The sequence below is a fragment of the Lytechinus variegatus genome, chromosome 16 (assembly GCF_018143015.1).
Source record: "Lytechinus variegatus isolate NC3 chromosome 16, Lvar_3.0, whole genome shotgun sequence".
NCBI classification, from domain to species: domain Eukaryota; kingdom Metazoa; phylum Echinodermata; class Echinoidea; order Temnopleuroida; family Toxopneustidae; genus Lytechinus; species Lytechinus variegatus.
In genome coordinates this window covers 11,555,949-11,582,083 of record NC_054755.1, presented here as the reverse complement: position 1 = coordinate 11,582,083, position 26,135 = coordinate 11,555,949, and the positions used below count along the sequence as shown (strand labels likewise).

The following is a 26,135-nucleotide window of genomic DNA, read 5'->3' as shown; positions in this document are numbered from 1 at the left end:
AGCAATCCATTGCTCAAATATTCCTTTTGCTTGGATTAAAATCAACATACAATTAGAATTTGAAATTTCCAGTTGTCTATAAGAAAGATACTACCCCCTCTCTCATGATAAAAATCCCCCCCCTTTTTTTAAAATTATTCTGACTATTGGGTAATTTCTTGCCTTTACCTCCTTTTTTTAAGGGGAGGGGGACCATTTAGGTGGGCTTGTCAAAACTTGAGCAAATCACAGTTACCGGTATGTATAAAGTGATCTCTACAAGAATCTCTGCACAATGTTGATAGTAGTAGTAAATCTATAGAACACAGGAAGTATCCAACAAGAAAGTATACATTCTACTGTACTAACAAGACCTCTAGAAATGCTTGTTAATTATCCAATAGCCGTGTCTTGTATTAGTTTTGATTTGAAAATGTTTATAGTTCAACGATAATGCCTTCCTGAGCCCATTCATACATATTTAAACATTTAACATTGTCAAATACAGGGTATTTCAAACCACAATGCACAAATAAAAGTTGTACATTCCTGAGAATAGCAATTAATCGTAATAGAAACGGGAAGCGCAGGCCAACTGGAAACCACAGATCACGGTATCTGGATGGTGAAGTATCTATTGTGAGTACTTTCAATTAGAAGTGAAACTGCATGATAGCTTAAAGAGGCAAGTTACATCACAATTAATGTCTACAGTTGCAACTTCATGCAAGTTAATACTCCTCTATATACTTTAATATTATACCAACAGTTACTTTAATGACATTGACTTCAATTAGAGTAAAACTCAATATTTGTGAACAAAACCCTCCCCCCCCTCTCACGTACATATTCAATCATGGAACCCAAAATACTGTATAAATCACGTGTGAAAACTTAGTTCTGTCAATATAGCACACATATCCATCTTGTTGGGTGCTCAAGGCAGTCCTATATTACACCGGGTAAGCTAGTCTACCGATTCCGGTGCTCACAGCTTTATGTAAAACTAATCATTTGGGATATAGTATGATAAATTGTCCCTTAATCTTTAAGAACATTTTTTTAGTCCACATATGCAGCTGCCTACAATTTTCAGAATATATTTTAAACATGTTGACCTTAATGTAGAAATACAAGCATGAATCAGACAAAACATCAACAAAGTTAGTACAATTATGATAAATTATTGCATAATAAAATTCACTAATACCTAGCAAATTACAGACCTTTACTAGCATCCTTCCGGCATATAAAAACAGAAATATAATCATGAAAATGTGTTATTGCCAGAAAAGGTTTTTACAATGTACTAATACCAATTATTACCCGTATCAGACATCTGAGCTTGTCATTTACAAAACCGTATTGCCCTAGATTCATAAATATCGGGAAGGGATAGGTATATTATTTGTATTTTCCTCGGTCTCAATGCGCATATTTACTTTGCATGCAGAGACGACGCAAAATATACCTTTGTATTTTCCCTGGTCTCACATCCGGGCATTTGAGGATGCGTATAAACAGATACGCTTCATAAGGATCTGCGCACCAACAATATACGTCATAATAAAGACATCACTGGATCCGAGCGCTTGCAAGTACGTCATAATGGTAAAGTGCAGAGCCTAGACCCTTATATTAACATGACACAATAGAACTATTTTAAAAAGAAATATCACCATTATCATGATTTTTGCTCTAGATATCTGATTTGGATGATAATAAAAATATTGACTGGCTCTTCTTTCGGGGAACATCAAATATATTGCCCTTAAAAGACCCATATTGCCCTCGTCTAAAGACTCGGGCCAATATGACTCTTTCGCTGGCAATATATTTGATGTTCCCTCAAGGCCAGTCAATATTATATAATTATAAAAAGACACCCAATGGCCCGTATTCTGAACTTGGGCTTATATCAAACTCTGGTCTAAAAGTTGTGGATTAACTATGGAAACTAATTGTGGCACAAACCTCTGTGAGTAAATGATCATTTTTATCAATTCATTTGACAATCAAAACATTTACAACTGTCTGAGAATGATAAGTGAATTATTTTTCGTCATCATGAAAGCAAGGAGTTAACTTATCATTCAAGTACATCTTATAGATGCCTGGAAAGTTATTTTTTTGTATCATTCAATTATGCTTATTTTTACAGAAATTCAAACAAATCCTAAATTGACAGTCTATTTACCAAGGACACAACCTGATAGTTTGTGTAGTATAGCGAACACGAAAAAGGGGAACAAAACTAGTAAACATAAGAATTACACGAGAATAACAGATCTAGTTGGGGGGGTTGGCATCCCATAATTTTAGCACAGAGTTAGGCTATGGTCTAAATTATGGGCCATAATCATTGTGATGAATCAGAGACAAAATATGACCTAACATAAGAGGGAGCCATTCGGATTCAATCCATGATCTTCTTTGGGTGGTATGATAATTACATAAGCATACAGGCTACTCTTCTATGGAAATCTTAATCTTACTTCATCAATATTCATGACAAGTTTAATGTACCAAATAATTCATTGAAATCTAATATACATGGAAACTCCTATTATCTGTTTCCCACAATTTCATTATTTTTAAATGATTATGGAAGACTTTTCAGAATAGGATTGAAATATCTCATACTTTGTATATGAGTTAGTAACAACATGATGATCAATAACACACATATCTTGTACCATATTTCTGTTAAAAAGAACATTCATAGGTGCAGGCTCATCCAATTAAGTAATTTAACACACATTTGCTGCAATAATTGAGGTTTGAGGCATGATTTGCACTCCATAAAAGTGTAGTCAAAGTTAACCAACTAAACAATTGATATGAAATAATATATGATGGCCAATATTGCCCATAGAGTTAGACCATGGTCTAAAGTTAAACTGGGGTTATAAAGAATGCGGTAAATTGCCAATTCACCACATGGTCTACTTTCATATAGTCTACCGGTAATGCCATTCTGTCCATCAACATTTTGTCTAACAACCATTTGGTCCAATCATCACTTCTTCTAATCACCATTTCATCTATGACCATTTCGTCTCATTACCAGTTGGTATAAAATCCATTTCATTTTCATTTATTTTGCACAATTTAACACTTAGTCCAATCAGACCAAATGGACTACATGGCCATTGGACCAACTGCTTATTAGACGGAATGGCATTAGACTAAATGAAAGTAGACCGTGTGGTGAGTGGACGAACTGATGGTAGACCAAATGATAGTAGACAAGTTGGCAATTGGACGAATTGGCATTAGACGATTTGGAAATAAACCCAGAATACAGGCATTTGTGTTTACCTCCAGTGCATGCCTCTACATGCATCAAGTACATGTAATTGCTGAGATACAGTACATAGGGAGACTGACCAAAGAAAATTTGTTTAAATGTGAAAATACACCACACTGCAAGTATAAAGTCATATTACCAAAGTATTTTCACATACCTGACATGCCCATAACATTGCAACAATACAAAAGCACACTTCATTTCGGATGTATAACATCGCACTATGAATGCAATGATCCGATACACAAGTTACATAGGTAATAAATAAGCCAGTTCATAGTTCCTTTCTGCGCATGATCAAAAGATTCTGGGCACGATCAGAGAAAGGTCATTTGTTCTAAAATGACATGGTGGTTTGAAATCTAATGTCTTCATTTACATCCAAAAACAACAACAATGTGTCCACGAACGACTGGTATTTTACAGTTTGCCAAGTACATTGTGGAACATGCTATTAGGAATGCAACAAATACCTCCATACAGTGTTCATTGGTGTACTTTTCTAGTCACCTGGTCTATTCAATTTCTCCATCCTGCTATGTAAGGCATGCTTATGTAATATCTTGCTTTGAAATCTGCCTATCATAATGAAAGAAATGAAAGGTCATTTGACCAAAATTCTCCATGCAGTAACTACAAACTGGTCTATTGTCCAAATGTACAAATACTAAAGGCCCTATCTCACCAACGGAGACGTCGCCGCGACAGTCTCCAACTTATCAGTCGCTGCAGTCGCGGAGACGTCTCGGAGACAAAAATGGCTTGCGCTCTCACCAAGGAGACGTCTCTGCGTTGTACACCTAACTTGGAGCAGGAGGAGGGATATCAGCACGCGTTCAGTCACCTGACTTGGAGCAGGAGGAGGGATATCAGCACGCATTCAGTCACATGGTTTCTGAAGTGGGTCAAACAGTGTGAAGAAGTGTCGCGGAGACGTCTCCGCAATGTATTATAATTTTTTTGGTCTCCAGCACGTCTTCGCGATGTCTCTGAGACATCGCGGAGACATCTCGGGGACGTCTCAGCAGTCGCGGATATCATTAGTCTCCGAGACGTCGCAGCAACTGATGGAGACTTCTCGGAGACGTCGCGGAGACTACAGTCTCCAAAAATATTAAACATGTTTAATCTTCCTGCGACTCCTCGGAGACTCTGTAATTTTCATGAGACGTCTCAGAGATGTTGCAGAGACGTCTCTGCAACTAGCAAAATTTGTAGTCGCGAACTAGTTCCAAGCCCAGTGAGATACCCCCTTAAGAAAAAAAAATCTATAGAGGTATTTCCAATGTATTACATTGATTGCCAATGTAAAACTTGCAGGTGGAGACTGATAACCATGAAAAAGGAATTAACTAGATGCTTATCGTTCAAGTACATCTTATGGATGCCTGAGAAGTTATTTTTTGCATCATTCAATTATGCTTATTTTTACAGAAAGTCAAACAAATCCTAAATCGACAGTCTACTTACTGTTGGGAATCGTACCAGTTAGCTTGCCATAGTTCAGCATACGTGATCGACGCAAATGTATCACGGGATTATTCCATGTATCGACAGCGATGTGGACGACATCGCCATCATGATTATACTTGAATAAAGGCAACAGCCATCCTGATACATAACCTGAAACATGGTGTCAGAAGTGGGATCACCGGACATATGATTTGACAACACATCGAGCCTATAAGAAAGCCAGAGTTCGTCGAGATGTCAAGTAAGTTCGGTAGAATTTGATTGCATTTCGTGGGCAGAAGTTGACCTGCTAAGGCCTGGCCGCGCCCCCCCGGATGAGTGGGTTAGCGTAGTGAAGGAGCCGCTGAAGCCTTTCTTACCCAAGAGTGCATACCAGCACGGGAGCTGGGTCAAAAAACTTCAGCCCAAGATTTGCAAACGGTGAAGGATTATAGACTTTAACAAACTCAAGCATAAATTCGAACTATAGTTTGATAAATGATGGCTGCATCAAGCAATTTTCCAGTCCCATCACCCATGGATATGAAGGGGGATTTGAGGGGAAATTGGAAGTTTTTTCAGTCGCAATGGGAAAACTATGAAATTGCGTTAGAGCTAGATAAGAAGCCAGACAAAGTGAGAGTAGAAACTTTAGTATAACTCATAGGGAAAGAATGCTATAAGCTCTACACTACACTAGAAGAGAGTCAGAAAACGACAACCACACAAATCCTTGATGCTATGAAGAAGCATTTTGATCCTACGACTAATGTCATATTTGAACGGTACCAGTTCAATACTAGAAATCAAGGTGAGAGGGAGACAATCGATCAGTATGTGACAGCACTGAGAAGTTTGGCAGAAACCTGCGAGTTCGACACGCTAAGAGATGATTTGATCAGAGACCGCATCGTCCTAGGAACCAATGATCCAGACGTAAGGGCGAGGTTGCTGCGTGGGGAAAATCTAACGCTACAAAAGGTGATAGATGTGTGCCGTAGTGCAGAAGTGACTAAACAACAACTCAAAAGCATCGAAAGTGCCAGCACTCATACTGAATCAGTGCAAGCAGTGTACAAAAAGCATGTGAAGCCAAGAAAGGCGAATTCCGGTCACGAGAAGAGCCACAGCAAAGGACAGCAGAAGACACAAATGATACGGAATTGCAAGTACTGTGGTGGAGAACACAGGAGAGAGAAGACCGCTTGCCCAGCGTGGGGAAAGCAGTGCGGCAATTGCAAGAAAAACAATCATTTTTCAAAAAAATGTTTGGCAAAAGGACCGAAGCCAGTGAGGTCTCTTGATGATGAGGATGATGACCTGTCAGATGAATCCATCTACACCATAGAGAGGATAAGCAGTGTTGGATCCAATGGTAAGCGATGGAGAGCAAATGTCATATATCGAGCTAATGGATCTGACAAAAAAGAGATGAACAGTCAGATTGACACAGGTGCTACAGTCAATGTGCTGAGCTACACTGACTTATGTGATGTCCTACAAGATGGAAACCCAAGGCTGGAGCACAGCAAGGTCAGACTGAAGCCATTCAAAGGAAAACTAATCAAACCAAGAGGACAGACAGCACTAGAAGTCCAGGTCAAGAATGGTCAACACCTGCTTCAATTTCAGATAGTTGATGGATCAAGTCAAGTTCCAATCCTATCAGGTGACTCTAGCGAGGACTTAGGGTTAGTCACAAGAAACAACCCAGAGCGGATAGAGATCCTTAGTCAAGCAACAGAACAGCCTCTGACGAAGGAGCAGATAATGAAGGAATACAAGGATGTATTCACAGGGCTGGGATGTCTGCCTGGAGAATATCACCTTGAGACTGACAAGACAGTGAAACCGGTACAACACATGCCACGGAGGGTACCAGCAGCACTCAAACCAAGCCTGAAAGACAAGATAAGTGAGCTTGAGGAGAAGGGAGTCATAAAGAAGGTGACAACTCCCACTGAGTGGATCAGCAGCATGGTAGCAGTGAAGAAACCAGGGAAACTGAGGATTTGCATAGACCCAAAGGATCTAAACAAAGCCCTGAAAAGATCACATTATCCGATGCCTACCATAGAAGAGATCCTGCCCCAATTGTCACAAGCCAAGGTGTTCACGATCCTCGATGCCAAAGATGGATATTGGCAAGTGAAGTTGGATAAAGAGAGTAGTTTCCTGACCACATTCTGGACGCCATTTGGTCGCTACCGATGGCTGAGGATGCCATTTGGCATTGCTACTGCTCCAGAAGAATACCAGAGAAGACAACATGAAGTAGTCCATGGGTTACCAGAAGAGGCAATAGTTGATGATCTCCTAGTCTATGGAAGTGGAGAAACCATGGAGGAAGCGATCATCAATCACGACCAGAACTTGAGGAGACTTCTAGAGAGAGCAAGACAAGTTGGGCTCAAGTTCAATAAAACCAAGATCCAACTGAAACAGACCGAAGTCAGGTACATTGGTCATGTACTTACTGACAAAGGACTCTGCCCAGACCCAGAGAAGATCAGAGCGGTTGCGGAACTGGAAAGGCCATGAGATGTAAAGACGGTTCAACGTTTTGTAGGCTTCGTCAATTACCTTGCCAAGTTCCTGCCACATCTGTCAGAAGAGTGCGAACCACTGCGGCAACTTACACTTAAAGAAGTAAAGTGGTTCTGGGGTCCGGCACAGGAAAGAGCTTACAGCAGAGTAAAGAACTTGGTGACAGGTGACAACAGCTCCAGTACTCCGGTACTACGACGTGAACGAAGAAGTTACAATCCAATGTGACGCCAGTGACACGGGCTTAGGAGCAACCCTCATGCAGAAGTCACAACCAGTTGCGTTTGCATCTAGGGCTCAGACGGAGACAGAACGAAGATATGCTCAAAGACAGAACGAAGATATGCTCAAATACAGAAAGAATGTCTAGCGATAGTATTCGCATGCGAACACTTTCATCAGTACCTATTTGGGAAGGAGACAGTAACTGTAGAATCAGACCACAAACCTCTACAGTCTATCTTCCTGAAGCCATTGCTGTCAGCCCCAAAGCGTCTGCAGCGGATGCTGCTAAGATTGCAAAAGTACAACCTCCAGGTCACATACAAACAAGGGAAGCTTATGTATGTGGCTGACATGTTGTCAAGAGCAGCACTACCGCTGAAAACCCAAGGAGAAGGAGGATACTACGAAATCTACACAGTCAGCCAACAAAGACAAAGAGAATTCGAAGAAATCAATCCAAGAGAGTCAGTGAACTTCACAGACAAACGGTTCAAGCAAGTAGAAGAAATGACCCAGATGAGATCCTACAGGTGCTCAAACAAGTTGTGATCGAAGGTTGGCCAGATACAGTAAACACATTACCAGTAGAAATACGCGAGTATTGGGCTTATCACGATGAGATAACTTCGCACAATGGTATTCTCTACAAGGCCAACAGAGTCATTATACCGAAGCGGCTCAGAGGCGAACTACTGCAAAGGGTGCATGCCAGCCATCAAGGCATGGAATCTAGCCTGCGAAAAGCAAGAGAGACAATCTTTTGGCCCAAAATGAACCATGAGATACGGGATGTAGTTCGACAATGCAGTGTTTGCAACGAACATCAGGCACAGCAGGCGAAACAGCCACTACTTCCTCGGGAAGTTCCAGACCGACCTTGGAAGACACTTGGCACAGACCTCTTCACACTGAATGGGAAAGATTATCTCATTACAGTAGATTACTACTCAGACTTTTGGGAAGTAGATGAGCTCCAGTCGACCACAAGTGCAGATGTGATTACATGCCTGAAATCACAGTTCAGCAGACATGGCATTCCCAAGGAAGTCATCAGTGACAATGGTCCACAGTACTCCAGTGATGAGTTCAAATGCTTCATGGAGGAGTGGGAGATACATCATACCACATCTTCGCCTCATCACCCCCAATCCAACGGGAAGGCAGAATCTGCTGTAAAGATTGCCAAGAACATCATGAAGAAGTGCGCAAAGTCAGGCACAGATATCTACAAAGCAATCTTAGAGTGGAGAAACAAACAAAGAACAATCTCGGAAAAAAAAAAGTTTCAAGGACTGTAAGATAATTTTTTAATGTTTATTGTCCAAGTTGATTTTGGATATGTTTTTTGCTTTAACTGCGATAGTTGATGCATATTGTGTTTTATGTTTTCCATGTTTATTTTGATGTAAACAGTTGAGTCGATTTGTATGTGGACATGCAAGCAATCGCAAAGTTTTAAACAATATTTTTGTTATAGTTACAAAACAAAACAATAAAAAGAAAAGGAAGAGAAGGAAGAAAGGATAGATGAGAAAAAACGATATTGATTTTAAACATCATAGCTACAACTCCATGTCAGTTAGAAAATTGCGTCAAGTACATGCAGTATTTTTATACACTGATTTTCTGGAAAAGAATTCATTTGCATCATTCTTTCATATGAAAAGGGGGATGTTGGGAATCGTACCAGTTAGCTTGCCATAGTTCAGCATACGTGATCGACGCAAATGTATCACGGGATTATTCCATGTATCGACAGCGATGTGGACGACATCGCCATCATGATTATACTTGAATAAAGGCAACAGCCATCCTGATACATAACCTGAAACACTTACTATGGACACAATCTGATAGAGTGTGTAGTATAGTGAACACGATTCATCACCCAAGGTACATGTAGGCCTATTCATATCCACCATACATTCTCAGATGGTAAAATCAAATGGTTCAATCATATTGATGATATCCATCAACTATTAAAATCAGAATATCTTTTTTATAGCCTAAAAGCCTTGTTGTTACAAGTATTTGAATGCAAAGTTCAGCATTTATTAAATTTTGATAAAGGTAGTGGAAAACCGTCAAATTTTGTGAGAGGTAAATCTAAAATATTGATGATAATATTATTTGTTTAAAAAGTGAAAAATAAAGAAAAAAGGCTATCACCTGAGGAAGGATAGGAGAAATAAAAGTAATAATTTTTTAATTTACCCAGAGTAACTACTTCAGTTATAAAACTGCTTTACCGGTGGGCTTTGCATAAAATAATGTTATTTTACTTGGGCCAGTACAACCCTGGATAATTCCCACTGTACTACTCAAAGCCTGGGGCGGTATTCTGAACATTGTCTTTTCTCCATATTTTATCTTATCTCAGAGATATGACAAAATCGGTATTCTGGTGGATGTCATAACTTTTGTCACAAAAATTGTCATAAATTTTGTCTCTTCTCTTTAGCGCGCAGCAAAAATACGCGGCTTTAAATGCGCGTAATCCTTTTATACAAGCAAAAGTTATGACAGGGGGGTAGCAGTCATAAATTTTGTCATATCTTTTAGTACCAAATATCCCGATACCCTGCCGACTGAATGTCAAGCAAATAATTATATAATTTAGATTAGCTTGTGGTATTAGTTTCACTCATCTTCCATGACAATTTTCAAAATTATTTTTTCATGCTACAATTAGTAAGGCCCTACATATTTATTCCTCCTCTTTTTCTCTGTTTTCCTTACTTTTCTACTTCTCCTTTAAAATTCTTCACAGCTCCCTGTCTCTCTTTGTAATTAAGCGCATCAATATACGCGTAGTTGCGCGATGCCAGCAACTGTTTTGGGGATACGCCCTACTTGCCACGGGGCTTTCCTATTGGCTAGAAGGGCTCCAACTGGGAACTAACGATGATTTTGATTGGTTTGCTTCCGAAAAGATGGGTGGGAACTTTGAGAGATATGACAGGGAAAAGACAATGTTCAGAATACCGATTTGTGACAATCATAGCGGTGTCACATCTTGGAGAGAAATGACAAAATTTATGACAGAGTTACAGAATACCACCCCTGGTATATTTGTATATTATCATTACAAAAATTAGCTGACACATGTTTTATCTGAACTTTAGAATGAAGTAACTTAGGAATACATTCTGACTTAACTGTAAGATACATATTTCAAATGTAACAAGGTATATTTGACTAGAATCAAGATTATAAAAATCTTTTTTGAATTATATCTTTGTGATCATAATTCATCATTTATGATAAAATACATGGTTCAAATATCTACATGTAAAAAGCTAATACTGAATCAACATTAAAATTTCTTATCCTCGAGACCAGATAGAGTACACACAAATTGCACATTACTGAGTAAAACTGTTTCAACTTTGGCATGTCTTATTTTTCAGCACATTACTCTGAAATCTGAATACCATGCTCATGATCATATGAAAAAAGGGGTATTGTCCTATTTTATGAAATTTATTTACTTTGCGTAACCAAATGTGGATGTTAAACGGCATCTTAAAATCAATGTGGCAGGGTGGGAAGAGGAGGGGTGTGACTGACAGGCAGAGCATTTTTCTTTTTATAGAACTACCCTAGATGCCTGCCCAAATGCACCCCCACCCATCATACAACTGTACAACATTGTGAATCAGTTCAAAGACTAAGTACAACAAGCCAAGTAATGTAACCCAAACCTGGTCTACATTACACGAATATGCAGAAGCTTTAAATAAGGATTACACTACAGTGGTCTTAATTTTGGAAGACACATGAGAAATAATCTGAACTATACAAACCTAGTGATAATCCTTAAAAACTGAGGTAACAATACAGACAGATAATCCCATTGTTTAAAGCCTGTGTATAGCTTTGGTAAAGGGTCAATAATGTGATTGATAATCGAATATCATCTAATATGACAGTCTTACTGAAGCGTAGAGACCGTTAGATATTTTTCCAACTGCACTTCTCTGAGAAAATTTCAAATATTCAAATCTTGGATATATAGCGCCCTCTCTCGGCGATGCTTGTTTTAAATTAAAAAATTGCCATTCAAGCATTTATCTTATAAATTTAGTGATTAGATATCCAAAAGTTACAGACAAAGAACATATCTTGAAAGTTTCAGCCCATTCCATGATTTGGAATAGGATTTAATATTGAAAGACAAAAACACACAGATATTTTAATTTGATCGGGTGACCCGATAAAGTTTAATTTCCATGTAAAATCGCAAAATTTATCCTGTAAAACACATTTTCATTTCATATCCTCCACATCATAACTGTTATAGGGCATATCCATTCATATTAGCTAGCAATGAATTGGCATAGTGATAGGTGCATTTTGGTGGATTTACCAAAACTATACACAAGCTTTAAAACTTGAACATCATTTGACCAGCAGGATAAGGTCACCCATTTTTCTAGAACCTTGACCTCTTTTGACATGTAGGGTTAGGTCATCCTTAAAAAAAAAACTCCTTTCATCAAAAGGGTTACATTCCTTTAAAAAAAAACTCATTGACCTCATTGGACCTGTAGGTTGTAGTTTTTAGGTAATTATTTATTGTGAACTTTGACCTCATTTGACTTGGAGAGTGAGGTCACCCCTGACCCAATACTTGACCTTATTCTCCTCAAAGAGCTCCTGCAAGGCCTTGATGTAGGTGTGCCATAGTTCTTCAATGGCCTCTGATGTGGGTGTGTCCATCTTCTCCACAGGAATAGGCTTACCAACTGCAAAGGGGAATAAAAGAATATAATACAAGAGTTACCAGTGCTGGGACACGGTTATTTCATAAAAAAGTTGTCAAATACTGACTCTAGATCCTATTTGAATATATGATGCAATTGAATATGGCATGCAAGATATGTTTAAGTTATGTGTCTTGTATGTCGATACCACATGCCTCAAATTTTGTTCACACTTGTAAAATACATGTAGCTGCCAAATACAAAAATATCTGATTCAGGAAACTTTTAAGAAAAATAATTTTGGGAAAGGTTTTGGCAAGCAAATTGGCACTTCATATTCCTATCAATTGTAAAACTGATTCTAACAGTTCTTGCAGCTTCATGAAACAACCGCCCCACCCCCTTCACTTAGCACCTTTGGTAGAGGATGTTTCAAAGTTTGGAGTACTCTACAGTGAGTCCCGGGGGGGGGGCACTCGACCAAAAAAGTGATGGGGGTGTGCCGCGGGCAAGACAAAAAAAACGAGGGCCTTGGAGCGGGCTTATTGTAAAAAGGAGGGTCCTCGGAACTACAAATGTTCGTTAAAACGGGGGTCCTTGGAACGGATCGCCAGCACGAATGCATCCCTATGGAACGGGCATGCGTGTATGATGCAGCTAGCCCGGCAGGACCGCCGGGTGCGTTCGCGCAGAGGCGATGGTCGGACAGTGCTCTGCGGCCACTTTTCACCAAAATTGCAGCTATTGTAGCAGATCAATGCCACTGGAACGGCGTACCGAAAAATATGCAAAGCTTTGGAGCGGATTTCTTTCTTCTTTTTTTCTTGATAAGAAGAAAATGCTATGCTTTGGAGCGGCTTTCTTTGTTCTTTTTCTCAATAAAGCAAAAATACTATGCCTTCGAACGGAAATTTGAGTGTAAAAATGGGGGTCCCCTCCGCGGCACATACCCACGATGCATTATATACTGAGTGCCCCCCCCTCCAGGAAGTGAGTATTGAAACACTGATATTGTAGGTTGTATATAATTATCTATAGTCTGTGAGAAAGACTGAAAATAATAGAATTGACATGAATAGAGTAGCATTTTACCAAAAAATCAAATATAAAAAAAGTGAAAAAAACACAAATGATACCAAAATATAAAATTTAGCACCATTTCATTGAAACAGTTCTACTTGCATTGTCATGAATACCGGTACCTAAAGCACTGAGTGAGTGGATGTCTTGTCTCTATGTTCCCTTTTTATTTCATTACATGAAATTACAATTTATCCAATTTATTTTGCTGTTTTCACCAACTTACCAACTGTATTAAGCTCTTTCCTGTAAGGCAGAAATCCAAAGCTATATTGGAATATGCCCCTCCCATAGAAGATTGGTGCCGCAAAGCCGAAAATCCTGGTCATATGCTGCTGTATCCATCGTGTCCATGATCCTTCTGTGTTTGGAAACTGGTGGTATAGTTCGTTCTCACCAAATGTGTAGCAAGGAACAAGATGCGCCCTGGAAAAAAAAAACAGATAGGGGCTATTGCATGGTACAGCCATTTATTCTTCAATTTTCGACAAACATGGGGATACTTTGTCTTATAACAATACATTTATGCTCTCGAAAGTCAAAATTTCACATTCAACTCTGTGTTGAACAAAAACTCGCTAATAATACAATAGTAAACATAAAGTGCTGATTTATACAGTTGCCTATTAAACGGCACACTATCATATTAACCCAGTGTCTATGAAGAGAATCATACGTGTTTTTTAGCAAACAAAAAGGCCAGATTAAATAAGACGCTTTAGGTATCCATCGACTGAACCAATGGTATATAAATGCAGATTTCTCTATGAATGACCCTAAATTGCTATGTTTATTAAAAGATGTCAAATGCTGAATCACATGGAGCTTTGTGGCCCAGTGGATTAGTCTCTGGACTTTGAAACAGAGGGTCGTGGGTTCAAATCCCAGTCATGGCGTAGCTTCCTGCAGCAAGAAATGAATCCACATTGTGAGGTGAGGTGAACTGCCAGGAATTTATTCCTTGAAATACCGAGTACGTAAAAGCTGCTTGAGCTACAGCCAGGGTAATAATATTGAAGTCCTTTGGAAGCACATAGAGACGTGACTTATGTGTTATGCACTATACAAGAACTGACTATTATTATTTTGTCACAGTGCACCAAATTGACACCTGTTGCCATGGTTGAGCATGCTATTTTACTAACAAATCCACTTTTTTTAATTAATGAATACTCTGTACAAACAGTGACCTCATAAAAAAGGTGCACTGAACCATGGCAACAAGCATCAATTTTACGTACCGTGACAAAGACCTACATCCGCATTGGACATTAAAAAAAAATATTACGATAATAAACCAGAATTTACACAGTAAATCTGCATAACCTAAGGGGTTCAACTGATGGTTTTCAAAACCAACTTTGTGAGTTTGGGCCAAAGAATTTGAGGTGATAATGTTAAGGAATATTCCTGACCCATGCTGAAGAGCCTTTTTGATGAATCCCTTCCTTTCTCTCAAGCAGACCACATGATTGTCCGGCCGAGCTTCAAGAGACTCGCCCGCCCCGCCTACCACGATGGCGGCCGCATTCCCCGGTCCTGACTGGCCTAAAAGGTAGTCTATGCTCTCTTTGTTGACATCACACATACCTAGAATATGGTAAGTGACAGAAAGAACTTCTAAGAAAGTGAAGGCAAAATTTGGATTTGAATACAAAGTATTAAGCCAAGTCTGCTGCGAAAACCCTTCACTTAAGTTTAGTGGTCTGAAGGGGGAGCCTACAATGGCTTTATTCATATGCTATTAAAGCTTGTGTGAAAACCCACTTGCTGACCAAAGTTTGAATCAGGGTCTATGCCACTAGCTTAAGCCTGCATTCAGAAGCATCTATAAAGTAAATTTGTGAAAGACTATCCACCTTTAAATGCAGACACTTGTCCCTTTCCATGGAAAGTTGAATCATTTCATATCCATATACTTCTAGAACATATAAACTGAAATGGTGAGAAAAAAAGAGATGCTATTGCTTGAATATTTTGTTCATTTAATATTTCATGATATGACCATGGATTGATCTCTTGTGTAGTATAAAAAATATCTTATTCATGTATCGAGGTATACCCGAGACAGCGGAAATCCATCTGTTTGTATTTTCAAAACACTTATTTCCCTATTTTGGTTTCTCCTTCTACACAAACGGCTAGCCATCTCTCACACAGTATGAGGGACCTATGCCTGTACATGTAGGCTAAATGTATTATTCGCTGTCATATATGTTGTCAGAGAAAACCAGTTTACAGTAGGGAATAGGTTAACTTACCCCCAGCCATCATCAAATCCCTTGCGAGTGGATATGTGTACATGACAGAGAGGGTGCAAAGATGGGGCTTTATCCCAGGAAAGACCTCGCTGAAGAACGTCGCTTCCGTTGCAAAGTTGATGAAGGCACCAACGCTCATGATGCCATGGGGATGCACTCCGAAGATGAAGTTCCGGTTCGGATCCAGCTCTGCGGTCTTCACCAGATGAGCCGGGAAGTAGTCGGCCATTTTCTTCCAGATGCGGCCACGGCGCATGAAGTCGCTACGGCGACCCCCTCTCTTTGAGGTGTGTCTGTCATAGTAGGCCCAACCCATCAGGACAAAAGACACCCAGAAATATCTAATACGGAAGAATAATGAGACTACCTGTACATGTAGTGCAAGGAAAGCATTATCTTATAATAAGGGGGATCAAATTCAAGTGGAAAATTGTTTTAAAACTTTAAAGAAAAACAAATCAAACCAGTTGGTTCTGGTTAGAACAAAATCAGACAAACAACAAAAAAGGTGCAATTTCAAACTTGCAAACTGTAAAGTTGTAATCATTATACATTGTACCTATGGCATGCCACAATCTCGAAGACATGGGGTGATTTCAAGTTCAGTGCTGACCTATTGGTGTTGGTGTTAGGTCAATTTTACACAAGTATAACACCAAACATAAAATGAAGATAGTCCGGAAAAGCCACTCACTAGTTTTTCAGATGTCAATAATGTGATCTGGATCAGTTTTTCAAAGTCAGAATAGATTTTGGAGCTTGGGGAGGCGATAGAAATTCTAACACAAACACCAGCACTAATGCCAACACCAGACTTGAAATCACCCATTGAGATATCATATATCACAAACTTATGTTACAGAACAATGACCTTGAAGGACAAGTTCGCCTAAACATCAAATAATATTGATAAAAAGAAGACAAATGAGCATAAATGTAATGAAGTATTGGTGAAAATTGGCTATTACATAAAAAAGGGTTGCATATATTGGCACTTCGCTATCCAATAGATTGTAAAACAATTGATCAATTATACTTACATGTACATCTTTATACCTTTTCCACAAATGTTCACACAAACTACTCCTTTGCACAATGAATGTAAGCCCTTCAGTCTTCAGACTCAGAGAATGGATAGTACAAGTGGATAATAATTATAGACCCCCTTTTTTGTATATTAATGCTGTTGCGGGCAATATATTTGATGTTGCCCTAAAGGCCAGTCATGATATTATCATCATCTGCTATAATCTTCAAAGGGCTCTGCAGCCCATCTCGAAGATATTATTATACATATCATTACCTTGTAAAGAGTAGAACTATGAGAAATAGTTGAACTGTCATTCTAATCCACATAAAGATGTACCACCATATTAGAACAGCTCCCGTCTCCAAACGCCGATGGAGAGGAATGTTGATGGGAGCAAACTTTGGCAACATCTGACTTTCTGTGACTGCGTCCTTTGTGAGCTGGAAAAAAGTTGAATACATATTCAGGGAGGATTAAAATCACGATCATAATTTCTACTATAACAGTCATCGATTCTTGAGAGTAACTATGACCATTCTCATCTAGACCTATGCATTTGAAAACCCAGTCTTGTTGATAAAAGTGGAGTCCAGTCTAAACTTCATAAGGTTTGTGCCCAATCATGGACCTATTAGAGATGGACATTCAATGCTATCATTTCTTTGATCAAATGAGATCCGTCACCAAGTGATTATGTGGAGAACATACTGATGTTTTGACAATAGCAACTACAAATATTATATAAAGCCACAGCTTTCCTGGTTTTGGTTTTGTTGGCTGACGCCCTGTGTTAGAAAATGCTTTTCAATCAATATGCTTTAATGTTAGATTTGAGCAGCAACATAAAGAAGCAGAAAATTTTGTGACATAAAAGTATATTATTATTAGATCTGCACGCTTCAGCACGAACATAATGACCTAAGTAAGAGATAAACGCTTGATATGAGCAATGTGTCTCTGGAATATTTGGAGGAAATTGGGAAAATGTGATTAGATCTACAAATAATAGACAATCAATCACAATATTGCCTCTATCTTATAATTCAATTCAATTCCCAGCTTACCTCTGTGCAGTCTGACTTGGATTTGTTGAAATCGAAACAGTCAAGGAATGTCGAGTCAGGTGTTGATACATGTCTTGGTGAATTGGATGAGAGGGAGAAGAGAAAATTCAATGTTATGATCTTCAATGTCCCAGAGAGTGATAGTGCTGATGGTAATACTAGGAAGTATGAAGATACAGAGAAAGTGAAAGCTGTATTTACCAGCATTGAAGCGGCGCCAGTTGTTATCACAGACTGCAGACGCCTCGGTTCTTCCAAACGTGACTCAGCGACAGCTGCGCCGCGCCCTTTGCGCATCAGCACTGATTCTGTTTCTCAGAGGGATACAGTTTTGAAGTCAGCTCATCGTCTTAAGGAGTTTGATGATCTGAAGAGTATTCAGGTTAGGCAAGATCTAACTCCGCTCCAGAGGAAGCAAGAAAAAAACTTGATGGAGGCCTTAAACAAGAGGAAGAAAGAGTCCTTTCAGCAGGGCGACCTGTCTGCAAAGTGGATAAGGAGAAATGGAAGGGTTGTGAACATCGGAAGGTACCAAGCTTCTCCTATGAGATCAGTGCAGGATCCTCGCCAACCCCAGGTGATAGGGCAGCAGGTAGCTCCAGAGCTGGATCTGGCAAGTCGAAAAGACTTCCCGGAGATCAGCAAGTAAATGCATATCCTAGTAGCCTCAAGTGTATATATTCTAATGTAGATACGTTCCTAAATAAAAGGCATGAGTTACAAGTTCTTATTTCTAGTTATCATCCCCATGTTATTGGTTTGACAGAAGTTAAACCAAAGAATTCTCGTTACAATCTATCTTTAGCTGAAATTCAGCTAGATGGTTATGAAGTTTTCCACAACCTACAAGAAGACGGTCGTGGAGTATGTTTGTATATATCTTGTTCTTTGAAACCCGAGTTATTTACAGGTTTGTCTGTGTATGGATTTCAGCAGGCTGTGTTTGCTCAGATTCCTTTCTCTGGAAGCACCAAACTTCTAGTCGGTTTAGTTTATCGCAGCCCAAATAGTAATGATCTTGAGAATGAACAACTCTGTTCTACTTTACGTGGGATTGGATCAGGTGGTTTTAAAGATGTTTTGATTTTTGGTGATTTTAATTATCCCGAGATTGATTGGAAGTCTGAAACATGTATTCCTGGTGTAGAACACTCAGCCTTTAAATTTCTTGAAAGCACGAGGGATGCTTTCCTTGTACAGCATCAACAAGAACCAACTAGACACAGACAAGGCCAGCGCTCTAACATCTTAGACTTGGTTTTTACTTGCAGTGAGGATGACATTTCTGAAATTAATACGACTGCAGGCATAGGGAAAAGTGATCATTGCACTCTCATTTTTGATATGAAGATTAAGGGATTTATCTCTTCCATTAGAGACAGCAAGTACCTGTTTAACAAGGGAGACTTTGCAACTATGAGTGATAAGCTACATGATGTACATTGGGAAGCTGAGTTTGCAGATAAGTCTGTTGAGGAATCTTGGCTCTTTTTCAAGCAGAAGTTACATGATGCTGTCGATAGATATACCCCAAAGATTGACTCAAAGAGGCATCAACAAAAGAAACCTTGGATGGATGCAAAGACCCTTGGCCTTGTGCAGGAGAAGCACAGACAGTATAGGAAACTGCGTGATATGCTAAAGGATGTTAATCGTACAAGATACAGTGGAAGGGATATTGATGAACAACGCCAATGTTACGCCCGTTCAAGTAATCAGGCCAGATGGGCATGTAGAAAAGCTGTTCATAATTTTGAGGGACGTATTGCATCTGGATCTAAACAATGCCCTAAAGCTTTTTGGTCCTATGTAAAATCCAAGACCACTGTCCGGGAGTCAGTTGCCAACATTGTCAAACCTGATGGGAGTACCACTACTTCAAACAAGGAAAAGGCTGAAGTTTTGCAGGATGTTTTCACATCAGTTTTTACTCAGGAGAATATGAATGACATGCCAGCTCCCCCTGTGGGTGTTTTTATTGCTCCGTTTGATGACATAGAGATATCTTCCAATGATGTATTAAATCTTCTGTGTAAACTGCAACCAAGTAAAGCTCCTGGGCCTGACCAAATCCACCCACGTGTACTCAAGGAATTAGCTGATGTACTTTGCTTTCCTATTTCCATTCTGTTTCAGAAAAGTGTAGGACAAGGAGTTTTGCCTGAAGATTGGAAGAGTGCTAATGTGACCCCTGTATTCAAAAAGGGTAGCAAATCAGAAGGTAGGAACTACAGGCCTGTAAGTCTGACATGTGTTATTTGTAAGTTACTTGAAAGCTTGATAAGGACACAACTTATTCGTCATCTCCAGGAGAATGAGCTGCTCTCTGTTCATCAGCATGGTTTTATTGCTGGACGTTCTTGTACTACACAGTTTTTAGAAGTTTTGGATGAGTGGACCCGCATTTTGGATGATGGCGGTAGTATAGATGTAGTGTTCATGGATTTTATGAAAGCCTTTGACACTGTCCCCCATCACCGACTTCTTAGTAAACTACAAGCTCTTGGAGTCAAAGGGAAAATGCATGCATGGATAAGTGATTTCCTGCTTGGTAGACGTCAAAGGGTCGTTGTCAGTGGTCAACATTCCCACTGGTCAGAAGTTTGCAGTGGAATACCCCAGGGCAGTGTTCTCGGCCCCATTTTGTTTTTAATGTATGTTAATGATCTCCCAGATATAGTGCAGACTTCAGCCAAACTGTTTGCTGACGATACTAAGTTGTATGTTCGTTCTGATGTTCCAGGGGCCACCGGTAAATTGCAGGATGATTTGACTGAGCTTGAGGCCTGGGCTGAGAAGTGGCAGCTACGTTTTCACCCAGATAAATGTACTGTGTTGAAGATTGGAAGAAGTAGTTCTGACTCTGAGTATCATATGACCAAAGGTTCACAATCGGTTGTTCTACGTGAATGTGAGAGTGAGAGAGATTTAGGAGTTCAGGTAGACTCACGTCTTTCTTTCAAGGAGCACATTTCTAAAGTGGTGTCAAAGTCTAATAGACTGCTTGGTATTATTAGAAGAACTTTTGTACATTTGGATAAGACCTCTATTAAGCTTTTGTTTAAGGGTATTATTCGCCCTATCTTAGAGTATGGCCAGGCTGCGTGGTCACCGTATAAGCTGGGTGAGCAGAGGCGGTTAGAAAGTGTCCAACGTAGAGCTACTAAATTGATCCCAGGTATTAAGCACTTATCATACCCTGAACGTCTTCGCCTCCTGAAATTGCCATCACTCAGTCATCGACGTAAAAGAGGTGACATGATTGATGTGTACAAATATCTGCATGGTTACTATGATTCAAGTTCTGAACTTTTCTATCTGAGACAAGGTGGTAAAACGCGAGGTCATTCCTTAAAGCTAGAGAAAAGATATTCGCGTCTTGATGTGCGTAAGTTTTTCTTTGCTAACCGAGTGATAGATGTGTGGAACAGTCTCCCAGAAGATGTAGTTACTGCTTGTTCAGTGATTGCTTTTAAGAATAGACTGGATAAGCATTGGGAGAAGATTGCCTATGACTTTGAGTAATTTTCGTTTCTTGTGTGTTTCCATGGGATTTTTCACTGTCTACGATACCCCTGCCACCCCTCCATGCCAACATAAGTAGCGCATCTAATTTTGTCTGAAGGAGAGCAACAATAGACATTTCTACTTTGATCGATGAACAGGCTTCGTCCTACAACATCGTTGGAGTAAACTAAACTAAACTAAACTAATTCAATTAATTACATACAGCTTTCCAAATAAAACACATGGAACTATTAAGATTGCACAGAATAATCAGGTTCAAGGTATTAAGGTCAAGAATCAAGAGGTAAAAATATCATTATTTGCAGATGATGCGGTTTGTTTTGTAGACGGGGCTAGAGATTCATTTAACATTTTGTTTGATATTTTGAATAAGTTTGGTAAAATTTCTGGTTGTAAATTGAATTTAACTAAAACAGAAGCAATTTGGATTGGTTCCAAGAGAGGTTATCAAGATTTTCCATTAAGTAATCATGGAATTACATGGAAATCAACAAGTTTTAAATCTTTAGGTGTCAACTTTTCTATGAATTTGGGGTTGATATTTGATTTGAACTACAAAGAAAAATTAAAAAGAATGACCCAATCAATAAATTGCTGGCGAATGAGAAATCTTTCGTTGATTGGTAAGATATGTGTAATCAAATCTCTTATCCTCCCTCAATTGTTATATCTTTTTTCTGTTCTCAGTATAAAGATACCACAGTCATTTTTTAAGGAACTTAATAGTCTGTTCTTTATTTGGAGTGGTGGTAAAGATAGGGTTAAGAGATCATTTATGTGTAATGATTATACTCAGTGTGGACTAAAGATGATTGATCCTTATTCATTTGCTCTATCCCAAAAATGACATGGGTCAAATACCTAACGGTACTTGATGATAATTTTGAGTCTGTTTGGAAATCAATTGAAATCTCAGCTCTAGAAAAATTTCATAGTGATCCTAATATTTTGTGGAAATCATATGCCCCAGAAACTGTTTTACAATCTTTAGGTAAATCCCAAATTGCAGATTCGCTTTGTTCATGGTATTATTTCAGAGAATATGCTTCTATAGAATCATTTCAATGTAAATTTTCTGAGATGGGGCATTGCCAATTTTTATGGTTTAATAGATTAATTTGATCAAAATCAAAAATATACTTCTATTGTGGTAAATTGAATTTTATTGCAAAATCATTTTTTTTAGCGGAGACACCCTACGAGAATTTAAAGCGAAAGTGTATTTCTTTTTGGTCGATATGTTCCGTTGTTTACTCACCTGTTACGTAACGTCAATGATGTTGTTACTCAAAGAAGTAAAAGTAATTCCTCAGACTTATAGCTGATTATTCTCATAAATTCATGATGTGAATGATGTTTATGTTAAATCCATAGTTGTTTTCATTATACTTTTCATTTATACTAAATCTAGTAATATGTCATAAATATTTGTGATGTTGTGGAAGGATATTTACATCAGATAGCGTTCAAGTGTAGGTGGCGCGAAAGAATAAGCGTTTATGTTGTTACGGCGGTAGGATAAATCAGAAAGCGATTTGTGACAACAGTGCACGTTAGGGGTACATGTTCGTTCTTCCAAGTCAAGTTCGACAAGGAGGCATGTAAGTTTGATTCTAAGTTATATCGTTTTATCAATTTAGCAGCTAAGATTTTGACTACGTTGATATTATTCTTAAGAAAAACAATTATCACAGAAAGTAGGGTTGAATGTCAATTCAATTTTGTATATCTGTTACATGACGGATCGTTATATGCTTCATGTTATTGTTATATAGTCAATTTCACATTATAAAAGAGAAGATTTCTTATGATCAGTTTACAAAATGAAATTATATTATGTTTATTTTCTATGATGAGATAGAGTATATTAGACGAAGTTGATTTTCTTGTCAGTATTTTGTCATGATCAGTTTTGTATAACCCCCCCCCCTTTTCGCTGTACGTAGAAAGTGAATGAACTTTATTTATTTTGGTTTATATATGGCGAATTTTAATAGTAGCTTTAGAAATTCAGACTCGATTAAATTACATGTAGATGAGTCTTAGGAGAAACGGTACTAGCTCATTTTGTTATGTCAATTTTTAGGGAATTTCATTGACGTATACCATGTCCGAGCGATGCCGAGTGAGGTCTCCAGAGGGTGACTTGGTGGATGTACCCTTGTTCTCTCTTGGCCTATAGTAGGGTGAGTTAGTTAGGATGGCCAAGTTATGGTTATTTTGTTATGATTTACATGTATAATAATTAAGGCAATAACTGTTCAAATGCTATGATATAATGTGCTTAAAAAGAATGATTTAAAATCAGTGCTACATTATTGTTATTATTATCATTGGTTAATTGGAATATATTTTTGTGAACATAAGACTTCATTGAAAAGTGATCAATAATTCTTCTTAGTAATGTGATAGCCTTATGAGCAAGAAATGAATTATGTATACTTACATGCAATTTATGTTGTATAATTTCTACTGGTACTTGAATTAAATTGTTATTGAATTAAATCCATAATCATGCAATTGATTAATGAAATACAATTTAACGATTAATGATATACCATTTATCAAGATATGATATGATAATCATGTGATCTTGGATCAGTATTGATTAATTTTTTATATTCATTGTTCCCTTATTTACAGGGGTTTGTTTTCCCTGTTTTTGCATGATCTACCCGGCTGTCAATAAATGGCTGACCCACCCCTACTTCTTGTCTATGGTTGTCCTGACTGAGTACCCAACCCCCAACCCATACTACCACCCAAGCCCAGTTTACTACACTATTATGAATCTTGGCATGAGAAGAATGTTGTTGTAATTTCAGACTTATTGAATCCACCTCATCCTGGACATAAACTGTTTGAAGAACTTATTTTAGATTTTGATATTCCTGTGTCTGATAGGAGAAAATACAATTTTTTAATGAAAAATATTCCAATGGAGTGGTTTAATAGAACAGTTTTGACTAATGTACACGTTCATGATATTTTGACTACTAAACTGATTACTGCGAAAAAAGTACCTTGTTATGCCTATAAAATCTTGAATGTGCAATATCTTCCAGATAGACGGTACAACTACTGGAATGAATGCCTATCAATCCCTGTACCCACTTTGTGGGAAAAGGTACATAAAGCCAATTTCTTTTGTACTATCGATACTAAACTCCGTTCCTTTTACTTAAAGATTTTTCATAATACTATAGCTCTAAATGCATTTCTGTATAAAATCAAAAGGAAAGATTTACCAAACTGTACATTTTGTGATAATGAAGAGGAATCAATAATTCATCTGTTCTGTGACTGTGATAAGGTTACCCCAATTTGGAATCTTCTATTGACTACGATAAAAATACATATTTCAGATCTCACTAATTTTCAAAAATTGTTTGGTGTATCAACGGATAGATTTGTTACTTACCTTTTATTATTGGCTAAATATTATATTTATATTTGTAAATTCAAGAACACCTTACCAAATGTGGATTTATTTAAAAGTTTTGTGAAGAAACAAAAGGAAATTGAGCATCACCTAGCCAAGAAAAGAAACAAACTCACTGTACACTTTAAGAAGTGGCGATTTGATATATGATTTTTATTTTAGATACAGGTAGTTCCCCCTTTTCCATTCTATTTGTTTTTGTATCTTAAATTGAGACTTGTACAATGCACAGAGTAATATGCTACAAATGATTATACATGTAAATTCATCTCAATGTGTATTCCCTATAGAGTAACCTGAATCGTCCAATTTTTTATTTTGATTTATGTCACCCTTTTTATTTAATTTTTTTTTTCATTTATTTTTTTATCTTATCTCTGTTTTGTGATTTTACTGCATTCTTTTGAATTGTTTCAAATCATTTCCAATTACCTGTAAATATTGTGATTAGGCCTATATGTGATTTTGAATACCAATAAAACACATAATAAAAAAAAAACATTAAGATTGCCACAGCAAGGGTAACCGGAAATGCACATCAATTTTCCAGGGTTTAAGCGATTTATCACCTTCTGCGCATATAAGTTTGTGCAATAGTACCGTAGTCTAGTATAGGGCCTATCAATCATTCACTCTAATCACAAACTGCTTCTTTCAACTCGTGGCCTAATTCAACTCTGTAGGATGAAAGTAGAAAAATATGAAGCCAAGGGAATGTTATTCAGAGCACAATGACGGTCACATGTTAGTAAATTCATTAACTATTCGATGAGTGTCCATCTCTATATAAATAGGTCCATGGCCCGACCAACACGACCCGACCAACACGACCCACACATGGCATTGGCCTCCGCTTGGATAGTCGGGGGAGTTCCGGGAGCTGAGGGGGACCAGCTGGACGTGGCGCCGCGCAGAAAAGGAATAAGCTTAAGTTAAGGCAGCTAGCCAACCATTTGCATTTTAGAATCAATTAATCGCTTATGATTCCAGTTCTCACACTCGTACCATTATACACAAACAACACTTAACCTTAGCGATTACTATCCACACACTCTTTATTACAGAAAAGGAAAATGTTATCAGAAAAACGTAATTATCGTACTCACAGTACCGGTACAAGCTTTACAACTACTCCAAATTGCAAACAGCTGATCGGCCAATTATGTAATCGGTAAGCTGCTCTCATATCGCAGCTGATGCAGATTTGAACGCGCGCTGGGCTTTTGGGGGTGGGCTATCGGGGGGGAGGCACTGATCTCTATAAAAAAATCTGGGGGGAAGAGGCCATAGAGTTATACTGTATGAAAGGGGCATAGATCATAAATTGTTTCATATCGTTATTATTATATTTTGTTGGCCCAGTTTAATCATTCTAAAATGATTGTGAAGAAAATACATCTTTTCGTTTGAATGACACAATTCTTTCTTTCTTTCTTTCTTTCTTTAGTTTCTTTCTTTCTCTCTTTCCCTGCCCAATGTCCAATTATGCCCCCACCAACTGTCTATAGGCC

At 38.3% G+C, this 26,135-nt stretch overlaps 3 protein-coding genes across 6 annotated transcripts; 2 read left to right on the top strand and 1 right to left on the bottom strand.

Moving 5' to 3' along the window:
• Positions 1–5,482: 5,482 nt before the first annotated feature.
• On the top strand, positions 5,483–7,282 carry LOC121430225 (uncharacterized protein K02A2.6-like). The gene has a single exon (XM_041627502.1). It carries the CDS (start codon positions 5,483–5,485, stop codon positions 7,280–7,282), a length of 1,800 nt encoding a protein of 599 aa, XP_041483436.1.
• Positions 7,283–8,283: 1,001 nt separating this feature from the next.
• LOC121430224 (uncharacterized protein K02A2.6-like) lies at positions 8,284–8,930 on the top strand. Its single transcript, XM_041627501.1, has 2 exons — positions 8,284–8,723; positions 8,927–8,930. The coding sequence occupies exons 1-2, from the start codon at positions 8,284–8,286 to the stop codon at positions 8,928–8,930; spliced, it is 444 nt and encodes a 147-aa protein (XP_041483435.1).
• Positions 8,931–10,915: 1,985 nt separating this feature from the next.
• LOC121429443 (2-acylglycerol O-acyltransferase 2-A-like) lies at positions 10,916–25,809 on the bottom strand. 4 transcript variants are annotated; one of them, XM_041626441.1, is made up of 7 exons: positions 25,731–25,809; positions 16,864–17,030; positions 15,561–15,901; positions 14,715–14,889; positions 13,526–13,725; positions 11,908–12,261; positions 10,916–11,380 (listed from the first exon to the last, which is right to left on the bottom strand). In XM_041626441.1, the coding sequence occupies exons 2-6, from the start codon at positions 16,998–17,000 to the stop codon at positions 12,107–12,109; spliced, it is 1,008 nt and encodes a 335-aa protein (XP_041482375.1). In that variant the 5' UTR covers positions 17,001–17,030; positions 25,731–25,809; the 3' UTR covers positions 10,916–11,380; positions 11,908–12,106. The 4 variants fall into 4 exon arrangements, with proteins under 4 accessions (XP_041482375.1, XP_041482379.1, XP_041482378.1 ...); XM_041626445.1 differs by having other exon boundaries at positions 25,727–25,792; XM_041626444.1 differs by having other exon boundaries at positions 25,722–25,743.
• Positions 25,810–26,135: the final 326 nt, after the last annotated feature.